This window comes from Rhineura floridana, chromosome 3, assembly GCF_030035675.1.
Source record: "Rhineura floridana isolate rRhiFlo1 chromosome 3, rRhiFlo1.hap2, whole genome shotgun sequence".
NCBI lineage: Eukaryota > Metazoa > Chordata > Lepidosauria > Squamata > Rhineuridae > Rhineura > Rhineura floridana.
The window spans coordinates 208,998,155-209,015,221 of NC_084482.1; the positions used below are offsets into that span (position 1 = coordinate 208,998,155).

At 44.4% G+C, this 17,067-nt stretch overlaps 1 protein-coding gene across 1 annotated transcript; it reads right to left on the reverse strand.

The window, feature by feature from the left end:
* Positions 1–1,425: 1,425 nt before the first annotated feature.
* LOC133381364 (zinc finger protein 14-like) lies at positions 1,426–16,271 on the reverse strand. The gene is made up of 6 exons (XM_061620396.1): positions 16,209–16,271; positions 14,799–14,873; positions 12,162–12,243; positions 11,439–11,557; positions 9,954–10,080; positions 1,426–7,932 (listed from the first exon to the last, which is right to left on the reverse strand). Exons 4-6 carry the CDS (start codon positions 11,439–11,441, stop codon positions 5,726–5,728), a joined length of 2,337 nt encoding a protein of 778 aa, XP_061476380.1. The 5' UTR covers positions 11,442–11,557; positions 12,162–12,243; positions 14,799–14,873; positions 16,209–16,271; the 3' UTR covers positions 1,426–5,725.
* Between the last annotated feature and the right edge of the window lie 796 nt (positions 16,272–17,067).

Consider the following 17,067-nt stretch of genomic DNA (forward strand, 5'->3'; position numbering starts at 1 on the left):
TACGGACAGGAGACTGGCCTAGGGGGGTCTTTGGCCTGATCCAGCAGGGCTCTGCTTATGTTCCTAATCCAAATTCCAAAGCTACTACCCCCGATGGCTATGCGCTCCCTCCACCGGCTATGCCTCTGAATGCCAGTTCCTAGGGACCGCAAGTGGCGAGAGTGTTGCTGTTGAGCTCGGGCCCTGCTTGCTGGGTTCCCAGAGGGATCCGTTTGGCCACCGGGAGAGGAGGAACAGCCAGCCGCTCTTCGGATTTTCCTGCACTCAGCTGCAATTAGGAAACCAGCCTAGCTGTCCAGCAGGGCCTTCCCATGCCTCCTCCTCTCTCCTGTTCACTCCTACTGGGCAGCTGGTGGTGGATGGTGGCAGAAACATCCTGGTGATGGAAGGGAAGCTTCAGTGGCACAGGATCAGGGGCCTAATGCTGTTTCCTCCAGCCTGCCTCTCTCTCCATCATCATGTTGTGGTCCCTATTCAATTATTATTATTACCATTACTACTGTTAATATTATCAATATTGTTATATTTTGGACACTCTGTTCATAGGGTTTTCTTGGTAACAGATCTTCAGAGGTAGTTTACCATTGCCTTCCTCTGAGTTTGGATGCATCTTAGTCTGGTGTCTCAACTTTGACCATTCCGCCTTGAGTGACCTGCTCTAACATGGAGACAATAGTCAAGAAATCAGAAGAAGGCTAGGACTGGGGAGGGCAGTTGTGAGAGAACTAGAAAAGGTCCTCAAATGCAAAGAGGTATCACTGAACACTAAAGTCAGGATAATTCAGACCATGGTATTCCCGGTCTCTATGTATGGATGAAATTGGACAGTGAAAAACAGCAGATAAATCAACTCATTTGAAATGTGGTGTTGGAGGGGAGCTTTGCAGGTAGCATGAGGTTATCATACCTTGGACACATAATGAGAAGACAGGATTCACTAGAAAGGACAATAATGCTGGGAAAAATGGAAGGGAGTAGAAAAAGAGGAAGACCAAACAAGAGATGGATTGATTCCACAAAGGGAGCCACAAACCTGAACTAACAAGATCTCAGCAGGGTGGTTTATAATGGAGATCGCTGATTCATAGGGTCTCCATATGTACAAATCAACTTGAAGGCACATAACAACAACAACGAGGAGCCTACTCTATCCTTCCCCCCATTCCGCTTCTTCCAAGTGTGCTCAGGAAGATCAGGGAGCAGAGGGCAGAGATGACCCTGCCAGCCCCAAGATAGCCCAGGCACCCTTGGTTTGCAGACCTAGTATCCCTCTCAGCAGGGGACTCTGTCCCTTCCACCTTGTCCAAACCTCCTTCACTAGGGGCCCATTTTGCAGCCAAACCCAGATTTCCTGAAGCAAGTTTCATTTCATTTTTTTTATTATTTCATTTATATCCCGCCCTTCCTCCCAGCAGGAGCCCAGGGCGGCAGACAAAAATGCTACAAACACTTTAAAGCATCGTAAAAACAGGCCTCAAAATACATTAAAACAAAACGACGTTAAAAATATTTTTAAAAACATCTTTTCAAAAGGGTTGAAAACCTATTGTTAAATATATATATTTAAAAGCATTTCTAACACTTCTAGCTGCCTGGAGGTTGAGCGAAACCTCTGGATCAGTCAGGGCTGCTCGGGGGGGGGGGTAGATATCTTATTGGACTCCAGGACGTAGTCTACCAACAGAACTTATGACCAGATGTGGCACGCATTCCTAAGATGGTGGCAGCTTACCCAGAGGAACCCAGAGAATGAAGGAGTCACAGTAATGCTAGACTTCCTCCAGGTGGGTTGAGGGTTAGGCTTGAGACCCAACAGAGGCACCTCTCCTCAAGGGGCACCCTCACATCCAAAGGTTTCTCAGAGCTGTCTCCTAAACCAGTCCTCCCCCAGCTCACAGGGTTCCCACTTGGGACCTGAATTTAATTCTGAGGGCGCTGGCCTAACCTTTTTCCACCAGTTGTTGCTGAAGGAATGTTTACAGTAATTTTTTAAAAAATGTTTTGCAGACAACTGCTCCTACACAAACAGTTGTATGAAAAATAAAACTTGCGCTTTCCAAGTACAGGAAGCAAGAAAGGAAAAGGGAAGGAAGTAGCAGCCTTTCGTGCATGTGATCCTGAATCTTTGCCTTGGAGCAATACGTATAGTTTTTAAAATTTTGAACGCTCTTTTGTGCAAATCTGGCACATCAAAAAGTACATGGAGGGTGGGGAAAGTACAAATTGAGGGCAGGGGACAACAACGCACATCACAAATTCATCCCATCAAGCACGACTCACTTGCGTGAATGGAAAACATTGAGACAGATTTGGGAGGCTGACATTGAAAGCGCTCATAGGTGGATGAAGGAACACAAACACACACACAGAAACAATGACCCACCTACACATTAAGACCTCAGTGAGGACACAGTCTGGAAAATTTATGCACCTTCTACACTGTCATGGTTTCTGTCTTTGATTAGGTTGTGAGATTTATTATACATGTTTTTAAACAGTAAAAAAAGCAAAAAGCAGTTTAAACATAATCAGCCCAGACTCAATGACAAACAGAAACAAATACCAAGATGTTTCCTCTCCCCCCTCAAAAATTAAAAGAGCTATCAAACATCCAGAACACTTTTTTTTACAAGTTGGAAAACAAAAACATTTTTACATGTTAATTAAGCCTGTACATATCCATCCATTCTAACAGGGATTGGGACCCTCTGGCCCTCCAGATGTTGCAGGAATATCCCTGCCATAATCCCTGATGACTGGCCATGCGGACAGGGGCTGATGGGAGTGGGGAGACCAACAACATCTGAATGGACACAAGTTCCAAACTGAGATGGGGAAGAAAGTCTTAAAGCTGTGGGACTGACACCGACTAGGCCCTGCTCCTATCTTCTCCGCTCTTGGCAGCAGCAGGATCACATGCCGTGATTTTTTGTGGAGACAGGCTATCCCAACAGCTCCTTCCTCTGGGAGTCTTTTCATCAGTGCAGAGGGGCGATCTGAAAAGCTACACTCCTTTTGTTTGGAAATATTTTCTTTAAATACATCAGCAGAATCCCAACAAATGCATTTCAGTCTATGAAAGAGAGGAGCATGTTATTTCAAAGAAAAGCCACCGCACATTACTGAATCCTGGTGAAGGGAGAAAAAAGGATCACTAGATGCAAATGGAGACAATAGTCAAGAAATCAGAAGAAGGCTAGGACTGGGAGGGGGGGGCAGCTGTGAGAGAACTAGAAAAGGTCCTCAAATGCAAAGAGGTATCACTGAAGAACCGAAGTCAGTATCATTCAGACCATGGTATTCCCAATCTCTATGTGTGGATGTGAAAGTTGGACAGTGAAAAAAGCGGATAAGAGAAAAATCAACTCCTTTGAAATGTGGTGTTGGAGGAGAGCTTTGCGGATACCATGGACTGCGAAAAAGACAACTAATTGGGTGTTAGAACAAATTAAACCAGAACTGTCACTAGAAGCTAAAAGGATGAAACTGAGGTTATCATACTTTGGACACATCATGAGAAGACATGATTCACTAGAAAAGACAATAATGCTGGGAAAAACAGAAGGGAGTAGAAAAAGAGGAAGGCCAAACAAGAGATGGATTGATTCCATAAAGGAAGCCACAGACCTGAACTTACAAGATCTGAACAGGGCGGTTCATGACAGATGCTCTTGGAGGTCACTGATTCATAAGGTCGCCATAAGTCGTAATCGACTTGAAGGCACATAACAACAACAACAGAGGCAAATAAATATTACTGGAAAACGAAAGAGATAATATGGCTAAGTAAACTCTATTAAGAAGAATGTGCAGTTTAACTATTATGAAAATAATGGCATGCAAAGTTCGCAATAATTTTAACTATTATGCAACTCTACTTTCCTTTACCTCCTTCTACTAGTCCAAAAGAGAGAAAGCTTTGGTATGTTACAACTATATAGGCATTTATCCTAAACACTAAGACAAAAGAAAGAATATGATAGCTACCCATCCAAACAGGGATTCCAAGGAATCAATTGAATGTAGGATTCTACGGATAGGATTCAGAAGAACAGAGATGAAGGGAAAAGGTTGGGGGGGGGGAATTGTGAAATAGAAACCTCACCTTGGGATAAGCAAAAATATTAAAACAGGAAATTTATATATATACACACCAGGAAAGCAAAATCGGTTCAATTGTTTATGACCCAAACCTCCAGCCTCAAAGGACTGATTTAGAGAATGGCCACAAACACCCCCAAAACTGAAGAAGGGATAGGTTCAAAGCAAGAAATCCCCTCTGTTCTGAAAGAGAAAGAAAAACCCAAGACGGGTTTCAAAGGCTCCTGAACAAGCAAAAATCTAGTAGAAAAACCAGGAGTTAAGCAAAAATAAAATTAAGGAAAACAGTAGTAAAAACGTTTTTGTGTGAAAGTAGAGAGAACATCACAAGTCGTACTATATAAGAATTGGTACCTGAGTTTGCTTTTTCCCTCTTCCCTCCCTATCCCTTCTCCCTTGTATGCCATAATTCTCTTCAGACTGTAACCCTGCGTGCAGGCACTCTCACACTTTAAATGATTTTATGTAGGCTACTTTGGGAGCTCTTTTGGCTGAACTTCAGGGCACAAATACTATCAATAAATAAATATAGTGAGTTCTAGCACTTGGTGTAGCTGAGGATTTTTTTGACCACTATACAAACCCCAACGTTTCTGCATTCCATTCTCTCCTTTTCTCACGCCTCATTTTTTCTTATTAAAGATTCAGTTCTTTATTGTTAAATGATAAATCACAGGACAAACACCTGCAGAAGCAGTTTCCTATCCTTTTAGAGGCTGACATGATCCTAATCCTTATCAGGGTACAGGGAGACTCACAAAGGTCACCCAGCAGTTAGTCGCATGGAGTGACAAATCTTCAAAATTAGTTTGGCTAAAGCTTGCTCAGCATTTCTGCTTCTAAAACTCTAGAAAGCAAAACATTTCTGCCTGCAAGCTTCAGGCCTACATCTGTCATCAGCAAGAATTTCTTGACGAAACCTTTTCTTCCATTCCACTCCATAGCCCCGTTACTTCACTTCACCGTCACCATGCTCACATCTCTGCTCCCAAACTGGAGCTCATTAACAATCTTCACTGAAGCTTTCCTAACAGTTCAAAAATTTCTAATGATTCCTTCCATTGCTATGTGCTATATCATAGAATCATAGAATAGTAGAGTTGGAAGGGGCCTATAAGGCCATCAAGTCCAAGCCCCTGCTCAATTCAGGAATCCAAATCAAAACATTCCCGACAGATGGCTGTTCAGCTGCCTCTTGAATGCCTCCAGTGTCGGAGAGCCCACTACCTCCCTAGGTAACTGGTTCCATTATCTTTTGGTCTAACAATTAGCTGTGGTGTACACAGGAGTCAATGGCAAATGGTTCTAACAAGTGTAAGCATACCTATTATACCTCTCTCTCATACTGAGTTTTGATGAGAATCTAAGGTAGTGTCTACGACAGAAACCCCTTCCATTCTGTCAGCTTTCTATGACTTCTCCCCATTAAGGATCCTTTTATGAATGAAGAATGGCAACCAAGCTGTTTCCTCCTGTGAATTCTTTGATGTAAAGTAAGGCTACAAATCCAACAAGAGCTATTTAAACAGTCCAAAAACATATAAGGTTTATCCCACAAATACCATCTGTGATGCCAAGTAAGGGTTCTACTGCGAATGAAGCTCATTCCACATTCTAGACATTTCTAAGGCTTCTTGCTTGTATACATTCTTTGATGCACAGATAGCCTAGAATTGTGCTGAACCCTCCTTCCACATTCCAGGTTTTTATAAGGCTGGTACCCTGTATGAGTACTTTGATGCAACGTAACATGGCAATGCTGACTGAAGTCCTTTCCACATTTCAGGCATTTATAAGGTTTGTCCCCTGAATGAGTTCTTTGGTGTGAGGTAAGGGAACTACTGCAACGGTAGCAATTTCCACATTGCAAGCATTCATAAGGTTTAACCCCTGTATGAGTTCTCCCATGTTTAGTAAGGTTGCTACTCTGACTGAAGCTCTTTCCACATTCCAAGCACTTATAAGGTTTGTCCCCCGTATGAGTTCTTTGATGCGAATTAAGGTGGCAACGCTGACTGAAGCTCTTTCCACACTCCAGGCATTTATAAGGTTTGTCCCCTGTATGAGTTCTTTGATGTTTAGTAAGGTAGCTACTTTCACTAAAGGTCTTTCCACACTCCAAGCATTGATAAGGTTTGACCCCTGTATGAGTTCTTTGATGTTTAGTAAGGTTGCTACTCTGAGTGAAGCTCTTTTCACACTCCAAACATTTATATGGTTTGTCCCCTGTATGGGTCCTTTGATGCATTCTAAAGGAGCTACTGTGACTGAAGCTCTTTCCACACACCAAGCATTGATAAGGTTTGACCCCTGTATGAGTTCTTTGATGTGAAGTAAGGTGGCAATGCTGTCTGAAGCTCTTGCCACACTCCGAGCATTGATAAGGTTTGTCCCCTGTATGAGTCATTTGATGCAATCTAAAGGAGCTACTGTGACTGAAGGTCTTTCCACACTCCAAGCACTGATAAGGTTCGACCCCTGTATGAGTTCTTTGATGCGAAGTAAGTTGGCAACGTTGACTGAAGCTCTTTCTACAGTCCAAACATTTATAAGGTTTTTCCCCTGTATGAGTTCTTTGGTGTGAGGTAAGGGAATTACTGCAACTGTAGCTCTTTCCACATTCCCAGCATTTATAAGGTTTGACACCTGTATGAGTTCTTTGATGCTTATTAAGAGTGCCATTCTCACTGAAGCTCTTTCCACACTCCAAGCATTTATAAGGTTTGACCCCTGTATGAGTTCTTTGATGTTTAGTAAGGTTGCTACTCTGAGAGAAGCTCTTTCCGCACTCCAAACATTTAAATGGTTTGTCCTCTGTATGAGTCCTTTGATGCAATCTAAAGGAGCTACTGTGACTGAAGGTCTTTCCACACTCCAAGCATTGATAAGGTTTGTCCCCAGTATGAGTTCTTTGATGTGAAGTAAGGTGGCAATGCTGTGTGAAGCTCTTTCCACACTCCAAGCATTTATAAGGTTTGTCCCCAGTATGAGTTCTTTGATGTTTTGTAAGGTGGCTACTCTCACTGAAGCTCTTTCCACACTCCAAGCATTTATAAGGTTTGTCCCCAGTATGAGTTCTTTGATGCGAAGTCAGGCTGCTACTCTGACTGAAGCTCTTTCCACACTCCAAGCATTTATAAGGTTTGTCCCCTGTATGAGTTCTTTGATGCGAAGTAAGTTGGCAACGTTGACTGAAGCTCTTTCTACAGTCCAAACATTTATAAGGTTTGACCCCCATATGAGTTCTTTGGTGCAATCTAAAGGAGCTACTGGAACTGAAGCTCTTTCCACACTCCGAACATTTACAACATTTGACGCCTGTATGAGTTCTTTGATGAGAAGTAAGATGGGAATACTGACCGAAACAATGCTGATCAATGAACCGAGTTCTTTGATGTTTAGTAAGGGTGGTACCCTCACAGGTGCTCTTTCCATATTCCAAGCATTGATAAGGTTTGACCCCTGTATGACATCTTTGATGCGAAGTAAGGTGGTGATGATGACTGAAGCTCTTTGAACATGCCAGACATTCATAAGCTTTCTCTCCTGTGTGAACTCTCTTATGTACAGTAAGATTTGACTTGTTGCCAACTCTGAAGATTTCACTGCACTCAGGAGACACTCTCATTTCCTTTGGGTGACAAGTTTTCTGCTGAATTTTAAATTCACCACCGTGAGAAACTCTGGATTCATCACCCACCTTCGGTGTTTGTCTCCCCTCTTGTCTCTCACCACCATCTTGACTCCTCAATTTCTGTTTCTTTTCCTGCTCCTCAACTTTGGCAGATGATACTTCTGATGGTCCACCCTCAGCTGTCAATACCCAGGCATCTACAGATGGAATAGAAAGGGATAGCTGGTAAAGCTCTGTGGAGAAATTCTGTGTATATATCTGTCTATTTATGATTTGTACTTTGAAAAGTTATTTCTCAGATGTCTCTTGATGTCAACGTTCGAGGCCTTGTACTCTTACTATGTTACAGACCTGTTTTAGCAGTAATTGCTTGGTGACAGGTTCTGAAAAGGGAGAGAGGTATAGCTTTTTAGATTTGTAGGTGGGGCCTGGATGAGGTAAATTCACTTTGATCAATCTGGGAAACAACAGGCTGTGATTGGCTAGAGGTTCTAGAGAGTGAAGAATGGGTAGCTGTCAGTAGGGAAAGGCAGTTGACAAGGGAGGTATGAGGCAGAGGCCAGAGAAAGCTGAGGTAAGAGTGGAGAGCAGAGGCCTGAATATTACGCTATTCATTCGCAATGTGTTAACAATACTTGGCTGATGAAGAGAAGACAAAGGGAGCCAGTGGCTGCATTAGGCTGACAAGCTGCCCTGTGTAATGATCTTTCCAGGGGAAGGCTACACACATGGTTTTTTGAAGATGAGCTAAATGGTCCAAGAAGGCAGAAGATCAAATAGAAGAGATTTGGTGTTGAAGCAAGATTTATACTGGTAGCTGGACCAGCTTGTGGGTAAATTTGGCTGGGGTGGAGATTTAGGGAATTTGGCTTTGTGGTAAAGCCGCTTAGAAGCAGGTGTCAGCAACAGTATCTCCTGTGTCTTTAGAAACTGACATTAAGCCCATTTAAAACCCCAGTGTCAATGTCAGTATTACTTTATGCACATAAAATCCCTTTCAGAAACAATCTTCATTCATCCTATTTCCAGTGCTGGTGTCCATCTCTACCTAAGCCCATTCTACTGAGCTACCAGGAGGCTTTAAAGGCATTCCATGGGAATGATTACAGCTACCTCTCTAGGTAATTGGTTCAATTGTCATATGGCTCTAAGAGTTAGGAAGCTTTTCCTGATGTTCAGTTGAAATCTGGCTTCCTGAAACTTGAGCCCATTATTCTGTGTCCTGCACTGTGGGATGATCGAGAAGAGATCCTGACCCTCCTCTGTGTGACAACCTTTCATGTACTTGAAGAGTGCTATCATATCTCCCCTCAGTCTTCTCTTCTCCAGGCTAAACATGCCCAGTTCTTTCAGTCTCTCCTCATATGGCATTGTTTCCAGTCCCCTGATCATCCTTGTTGCCCTCCTCTGAACCCGTTCCAGTTTGTCTACATCCTTCTTGAAGTGCGGAGACCAGAACTGGACACAGTACTCAATATAACCTGAGATGAATAATTCATAGCAGATACAGTGCCTTGCCAAAGTAATCAGACCCCTGACCAATCCTCTCATATTACTGAATTACAAATGGTACTTTGTAATTTCATTCCGTATATTTTATTGTGAAATACTGAAACTCAAAATCAATTATTGTAAGGCAACATTGGTTTTATGTTTGGAAATGTTTGTAAGAAACATAAAAAACTGAAACATGTTGCTTGCATGAGTATTCAACCCCCCACACGTTAATATTTGCTAGAGCCACATTTCGCTGCAATAACAGCTTTAAGTCTTTTGGGGTAGGTATGTACCACCTTTGCACACAGTGTCGGATGACTTTTGGCCCATTCTTCTTGGCACCTTACAATAATTGATTTTGAGTTTCAGTGTTTCAAGATAAAATATCATACAGAACAAAATTACAATGTACCATTTGCAATTCAGTAACATGAGAGGATTGGCCAGGGGTCTGATTACTTTGGCAAGGCACTGTATGCCCGTTTGCTATAATGGCTATATTATCACAAGTATCTGAGGCAGTGTGCGGATCCCGCATGGGGAGAGTGCTGTTGTTCTCATGTCCTGATCATGGACTTCCCAGAGGCATCTGGCCAGCCATTATCACAACAGATCCTCAACAAGATGGGCATTTGGCCTGCTGAACAAGGGCTCTTCTTATATTCTTACTTCTAGACTAAGTCCATCAACACCCTTCCAGTGACCTAACTGGGATCCTTACCCAGAAAGGATATCATCTCATGAATCTCCACCATGATCTCCTCGTAAAGAGCTCTCTGGCCTGGATCTAGCAGGACCCATTCTTCCTCGGTGAAATGCAAGGCCACCTCCTCAAAGGTCACCAGCCGCTGGAATAAGAAAGCAAACACCTTCCTCATAAACACATTCAGGCAAGGTGTGGAAATCATCTACCCTCCACTCACAATCTTAAGGGAGACATAACATATAGGGATTTTTCCTTCAGCGCTCACAAAATACCAGGTTGATATGGCATTTACCTAAGGGAAAAGTTCTTAAAGAACTCAGATGTGAAAATACTGATGTTCTCACAAAAAGCTTGTCCATGAGACAGGCGCCATTTCTGTTATCTTTTTGGCACCTACTGACCTTCCTTTTTCAACAAGCCTTTTAAGTAGAGACCTTATCCCAGTCTGCATCTGTGTTGGAATTGCTTTTAATATGTTTTTAAACAAGGGGATCGAATGGGTTGTAATGTTCCTCCCCGTGGCACCACCTGTCAGGCTCCCACCCGTGGCTCCTACCAGGGAGAAATGTAGTTTTTATTTTTTCTTTAGCTCACCCTAGCACAGATCTCACAAGATCCCACTGCTAGACAGCAGCACCAGTCACTCCCTGTAAACAATACTGCTAGAGACTTCGCCTTAGTCTCCCTTCTGGCTTATTGTTACTTTGTGTCTGGGTGCACTTGCAGGCCACAACCCCCTGTATCTTTGTGTCTATAAAGCATACAGCCCTGGGTTGCCCTGGATACTTGATGATACACTATCTCTTCACCGCTGCCACCATTTGATACTGTTTCTCCGCCTTGGTAAATACCCTGCCTACCCTTCTGGTCTGTGAAAGCCCCAGCCAAGGATCAGGCTTTTGGTAAACCAATAAAATATTTATTTATAAACACCAGGAAATAACAAGATTACTTTAGGAATGTTCAACAAGCATATGGTTTCATATAGTGTCACTCTTTATGTTTCTGATCATATATATACAGTACGGCCCCGCTTTATGGCATTCCGCTTTAAGGCGTTCCGCTGATGCGGCGGCTTTCATTTTCAATTTTAAAGGTTTTTTTGCTCTTTTGCGCTGTTTTGCGCCGTTTTCGCTTCATCTTCGCGCAATGCGGCCCATTACAGTGAATGGGGTTCTGCTTTATGGCGATTTCTGCTTTACGGCGGGGGTCCGGAACAGAACCCGCCGTATAAGCGGGACCCGCCTGTATTGCCTAAATATCAGCCAAATACAATCCAAGGCTCCCTCAGAACTCTGCCAACCAACTCCTCCAAAATCCTTCTCATCAACCAACTGCCTCCTCCAACAACTCCCCGACTCAACTGTCATCCTCATTTATACTTTCAGTCATCCAAACACTCAGCCAATCATCATACAGCATTCTCCAGCATTCTAGCCCATGTACTCCCCCCTCTCACTCAGTCACTTACCATATATCGCTTAATAAACCTGCACTTACCATATTTACAGATATTAAAATACAGGGACATCACATGGGTATCCAGGAAATTAAGATCCGGTGAGTTTAATACCTCAGAGAAGGGCAACCAAAACGATCAAAGCGTTAGAGCAACTCCCCTATCAGGAAAGGTTACAACATTAGGAGCTTCATAGTTTAAAAAAAGGATGAGTAATGAAGGACATGATAGAGATGTATATAATTATGCCTGGTGTGGACAAACTGCACAGAGACAAGTTTCTCTCTCTCTCTCTCTGTTAATATCGCCAAAGGCTATCCAGTAAAGAAAAGTGTTGGCAGCTTCTGGATAAACCACTTCTGCTCACAGCGCAGAATTAAATTCTGGGATTCACTACCACAACGTGAAGTGATGGCCACCAACTTGGATGTCTTTAAAAGAGGATGACTCAAATACATGGAGGATAAGGCTATCAACAACTCCTAGCCATGAGGGCCATAGACTACCTCCACTATTGGAGGCAGTATGCTGGGAATCACTGGAAAAGGGCTGTGGCACTCACGTTCTTCCCAGAGGCATCTGGTCTGCCCCTGTGATGCTGGTCCTGATCCAGGAGGGCTCTTCTTATGCCAACAGCCTCCCTCAGAGGGAGCTCCAGAAGGACAAGAGTAAGAGACAAGGCCCCCTGCAACTAGTACCTCTGTAACAAGGAAGGACCCACTCTGGCTGTCCCCAACTTGTCTTCCCGATGATCTTTTCCCTACCTGAGCTGGCTGCATGGCTCCGTTTCCTCTCTGGAGTAAAGGGGGGAGGATCCTGAGTGTTGCTCCAACTCCATTTCAGAGCCTGCAAAGGGTGAAAAGATGGCCCAATGATTTCCTAATTAGTACACAGCCCTATTTAGTCAAACTCCTCATGTCAAAATGGAAATCGAGGTTCTTAAATTGCTCCAGTTGGAGAGGGTGAAGCCCAAACGCGTCAAAAGGCAAAAATGTGTTTGAAGTGATTTATTTTATTTTTCAGCTTTCAAAAGACATGAGCATAATATCAAAAGGAAATCAACAGCTTACTGCACACGAATGATTCTTGGGGAAAGGAGAAATAACAGGATATGTAAATAATGGTTATATGGAAAAAGAAAATGGAATATGACTATGCAACTTCACTTCTAATCTTAATGCTGCTCAGAAGACTATGCAAGGTTAAAATCAAGCACAACTTGTTATTGAATCCTACATTGGCCCACCTAAAGTTCACCAGCCCTCTAGTTCAAGCTTAATACATTATCTCTGATGACCTAACTACAGCAGCAGAGCAAGTTCAACAGCAGGGCGAGGAGGCCAGAGCATCCCATTCTCCCCATCTGTTGCTTGAGCTAAAGAAAACCATACTTTAGAAACAAACAAAAATGCTCAATAAACTACAAAAACGATTATGCAGGTAGGAAGCCAGCACCGGTGTGGGGTGCGGTGGGGTGTCCAGTGTTTTGCACTGTCTGTAACATGTACAACTTCCGATCTGATGGACAGAAGTTGTGGGTGTGTCCTTGGTGCAATGAGCTCCAGGCTCTCCAGGAACAAGTTCATTTCCTTGAGGCCAAAGTGGCTGACCTGGACAAGCTGAGAGAGGCAGAGACATTTGTGAATGATGCCTTCATGGGCATTGTAGCTGCAGTGGTCCCCTCTGGCCTTTGGTAATGAAGTTGCCTCCTACGGTGGTGCTCAGCTTTCAGTGGGGTGGGCAGGACTTGTCCTTGTAAATAGATTTCTGCGGTGAGCATTTCATGTACAGTATTTTTCACCGTTCATTGTTTTAAACTGCTTTTAATCTGTCGTATTTTATCTTGTTACGTTCCTTTGGGGCTTTTTCTTTTGTATAAAGTGACTGACACGTGTAATGCACCACCCCCACCAGCAATACCATCAAGCATTTCCCTTACAGGACTCAAGGCTTCACGGAGGGCTGGCACTGATCCAGCTTTAAAAAGTGAACCAAACAAGCAGTCCAGCCTTCACAGCATCCCTTAATCACAGGAGCGCGGAACCTCCGGCCCGAGAAGCCTAATCCACCCTGACAGGACTCCCTACTTGGCCCAGGAGGCCAATTTAACCAACCCATGCCTACCAGCCCTACACCTGACATCACAGCACCATCAGAAGCTGCCTTATACCGACTCTGACCCTTAGTCCATCTAGCTCAGTATTGTTTAGACTGACTAGCAGCGGCTCTCTAGGGTTTCAGACCGAGAGTCTCTCCCAGCCCTACCTGGAGATGACAGGTGTGATGCCAGACCTGGGCCCTTTTGCATGCAGATCAGATGCTGGAGCCACTGAGCTACAGTCGTTCTTTTCATAGAATCATAGAATAGTAGAGTTGGAAGGGGCCTATAAGGCCATCAAGTCCAATCCCCTGCTCAATGCAGGAATCCAAATCAAAGCATTCTCAACAGATGGCTGTCCAGCTGCCTCTTGAAGGCCTCCAGTGTCAGAGAGCCCACTACCTCTCTAGGTAATTAGTTCCATTGTCATATGGCTCTAACAGTTAGGAAGCTTTTCCTGATGCCCAGTCGAAATCTGGCTTCCTGCAATTTAAGCCCATTATTCCGTGCCCTGCACTCTGGGATGATCGAGAAGAGATCCTGGCCCTCCTCTATGTGACAACCTTTTATGTACTTGAAGAGTGCTATCATATCTCCCCTCAGTCTTCTCTTCTCCAGGTTAAACATGCCCAGTTCTTTCAGTCTCTCCTCACAGGGCTTTGTTTCCAGTCCCCTGATCATCCTTGTTGCCCTGCCTCTGAACCTGTTCCAGTTTGTCTGCATCCTTCTTGAAGTGCAGAGACCAGAACTGGACGCAGCACTCAAGATGAGGCCTAACCAGTGCTGAATAGAGAGGAACTAATACTTCACGTGATTTGGAAACTATACTTCTGTTAATGCAGCCTAATATAGCATTTGCCTTTTTTGCAGCCACATCACACTGTTGGCTCATATTCAGCTTGTGATCAACGACAATTCCAAGATCCTTCTCACATGTTGTATTGCTGAGCCATGTATCCCCCATTTTATAACTGTGCATTTGGTTTCTTTTTCCTAAGTGTAGAACTTTGCAGTCACCCAGAACCTGAACTCAGAGGGTCAGTCTACACTTGCTGAGATAGGAGGGGCATTGGGGAAACAGCTTTGTCGCTCTCTGTCTCTCTAGCCATACCTCGCTGCTCCACTTCCTTCTCCTACCACCCTCCCGTCGATGGCAGCCGTGCTCACTGCACAGCGCTCCTTGCGCTACAATGTAAATCTGCTCTTTTTCTAGTAAACACTTTTTTGTAAACCAGTGACTGAGCCTCTTGTCTGATCTGTCGCTACATGTGGGAGCTGATTCAGGCTCCAGATCTGTCCTTACCTTGATAGTGGCTTTTTCTCCTCTATCCCAAAGAGGGGATTGATCAGGAATGCGCCAGCGATGCCTTCCCGCTGCCTGTGAGGGAGACAAAGGAGGTGGGCAGACATTTATCCTTTACAAGCACACACAGTGGGGCCGAACCCCTATACACACTTTGTTGCTGTTGTTGTTATGTGCCTTCAAGTCGATTACGACTTATGGTGACCCTATGAATCAGTGACCTCCAAGAGCATCTGTCATGAACCACCCTGCTCAGATCTTGTAAGTTCAGGTCTGTGGCTTCCTTTATGGAATCAATCCATCTCTTGTTTGGTCTTCCACTTTTTCTACTCCCTTCTGTTTTCCCCAGCATTATTGTATTTTCTAGTGAGTTGTGTCTTCTCATGATGTGTCCAAAGTATGATAACCTTAGTTTCATCATTTTAGCTTCTAGTGATAGTTCTGGTTTAATTTGTTTATACACATTTACCTGGGAGTAAGTACCATTCCACTCAGTGCAGCTTACTCCAAGTACACCCGTTAATATTAGGTGACTTCCCCAGCTTGCTTTTGACGCCTGCTATTTTAATTTCAGCAAGCCTACCCAGGCACACAAAACTATAACATTTATTGATTCCATATGAGTGGGGTCATTTGGGGCAAGTTGGGAAGGCAGGCAGGCAGGCAGGCAGCACAGAGGTTTGCTGAGCTGAGGAACATGGGCAGCCACCTCCAAGCGAGTCCGACCACTGGTGGTGAACCTCTCTCCGCATCATTTACACCAAAGTCCCCAAACTGTAGACCACGGAGCACCAGTGGTCCGTGACCTTCATTCAGGTGCTGGTATCCTTATTGTTTCTTTAATTTCTTTTATTGTGTTACCATTTCAAATCTACGGGATTCAGATTGCGGTAGTCCACAATACAAATATATAAGGGATAAAAACAGCAATTAAAACCCCATTTAAAAATCGTGCATTGTCTAATACACAGCGCATGACAACAGCTGCAAGAGGCAGAAAGATCACGAAGTGGTCCGCCGAGACCACCAACTAGTTTTACTGGAACCTGCTTTATACCGAGTCAGGCCTTTGGCCCACCTAGGTCAGCATTGTCTGCCCTGACTGGCAGCGGCTCTCCAAGATTTTAGGCACGGAGGTCTGTCTCAGCATCCCCGGGGCGGGCTGGGACCGCGCGGGGTCGACCTTCAGAGCCGAAAATGCAGCCGCTCTGCCCACCCAGCCACGCAAGGTTGCTTATTTTGCACCGGGACAGCCTGACGTTTTAGGGGTTGCAGGAAAAAACATGCATTGAAGGCCATAGAATGTGGGTCCAATTTTGCATTAAATTGGATTGGAGTGCACGGAGAAGCCCTGACGCTCTTCAAAAGGCGTAGCCGGGGGGGGTGTTATTCCCTCCCCGCTTTTCCCACCTTTCCTTCTTTGCTCCTTTCAGCTCCTTCCGAAGGAAACTGACCAGGCCGGAACAGGGAGGTGCAACGACCATAAAGTTAGAAAAAAAAGTGAGAGACATGCATCGCACACTTCCGGCCCTCATTTGAAGGCTGTCAGGATCAGCCAGGGGCATCGTGCAAAACTCGGGCGCCCTTCCGTACTGCAGGTCTGGATTGGGCACCGGAAGTGTCACGGAGCCTAAGGACCACCACCAGCTTGGCCACTTAACTCTTTACCCCCACCGGAGGGGCCAAAGCAGGAAATATTTTCTTTCTAACATTTATCGCTCAACTTAAGAGCAGATCCAGCTGGGGGGAAGATGGGGTGAGGTCCTGGTTCCCAGGGCAGAGAAAGGGATGCATAGGGGGCTATATCCAATGGTAATACTACTCAGAGTAGACCCATTAAAGCTCATAGACAAAACTCCCTTAGGTTCATTCACTTCAGTGGATTTTTAGTTGGATGCAACCCAGCAAGAGCAAACCCACTGAAATGAATGCATGCACCTGGTGTTGCACCCTTTCTTGGGGGGGCTCTCAATCCTCCCCCCCCCATGTAAGCAGAAGGAAGCTGTCAGTGAAGGCTCCAATCCGTTTTTCCCACTTTCTTCTGTGATCTCCAGTCCTGTGAACTTTCTGATCTGCATCCTCCAGCAGGGAACTCTGAGCTGCCAGAGGAGTGGAACCTCCATGTGTAGGGGCAGTATACTTAAATACAAATGGTGTAGAGAAACTCATCCATTTCTTTTATGTTAAATGATTGATCATGATCTTTTTTGGAGCTCTGTTTTCTTCAGCAAGGTAGGGTTTACGTACACAGGAAATCAAGGGATGAATA

Coding starts and splice junctions, on each gene's coding strand:
- LOC133381364 (XM_061620396.1), bottom strand. Junction 7,933..9,953: donor TGAGATGATATCCTTTCTGG/GTAAGGATCCCA, acceptor TTCCATCTGTAG/ATGCCTGGGTATTGACAGCT.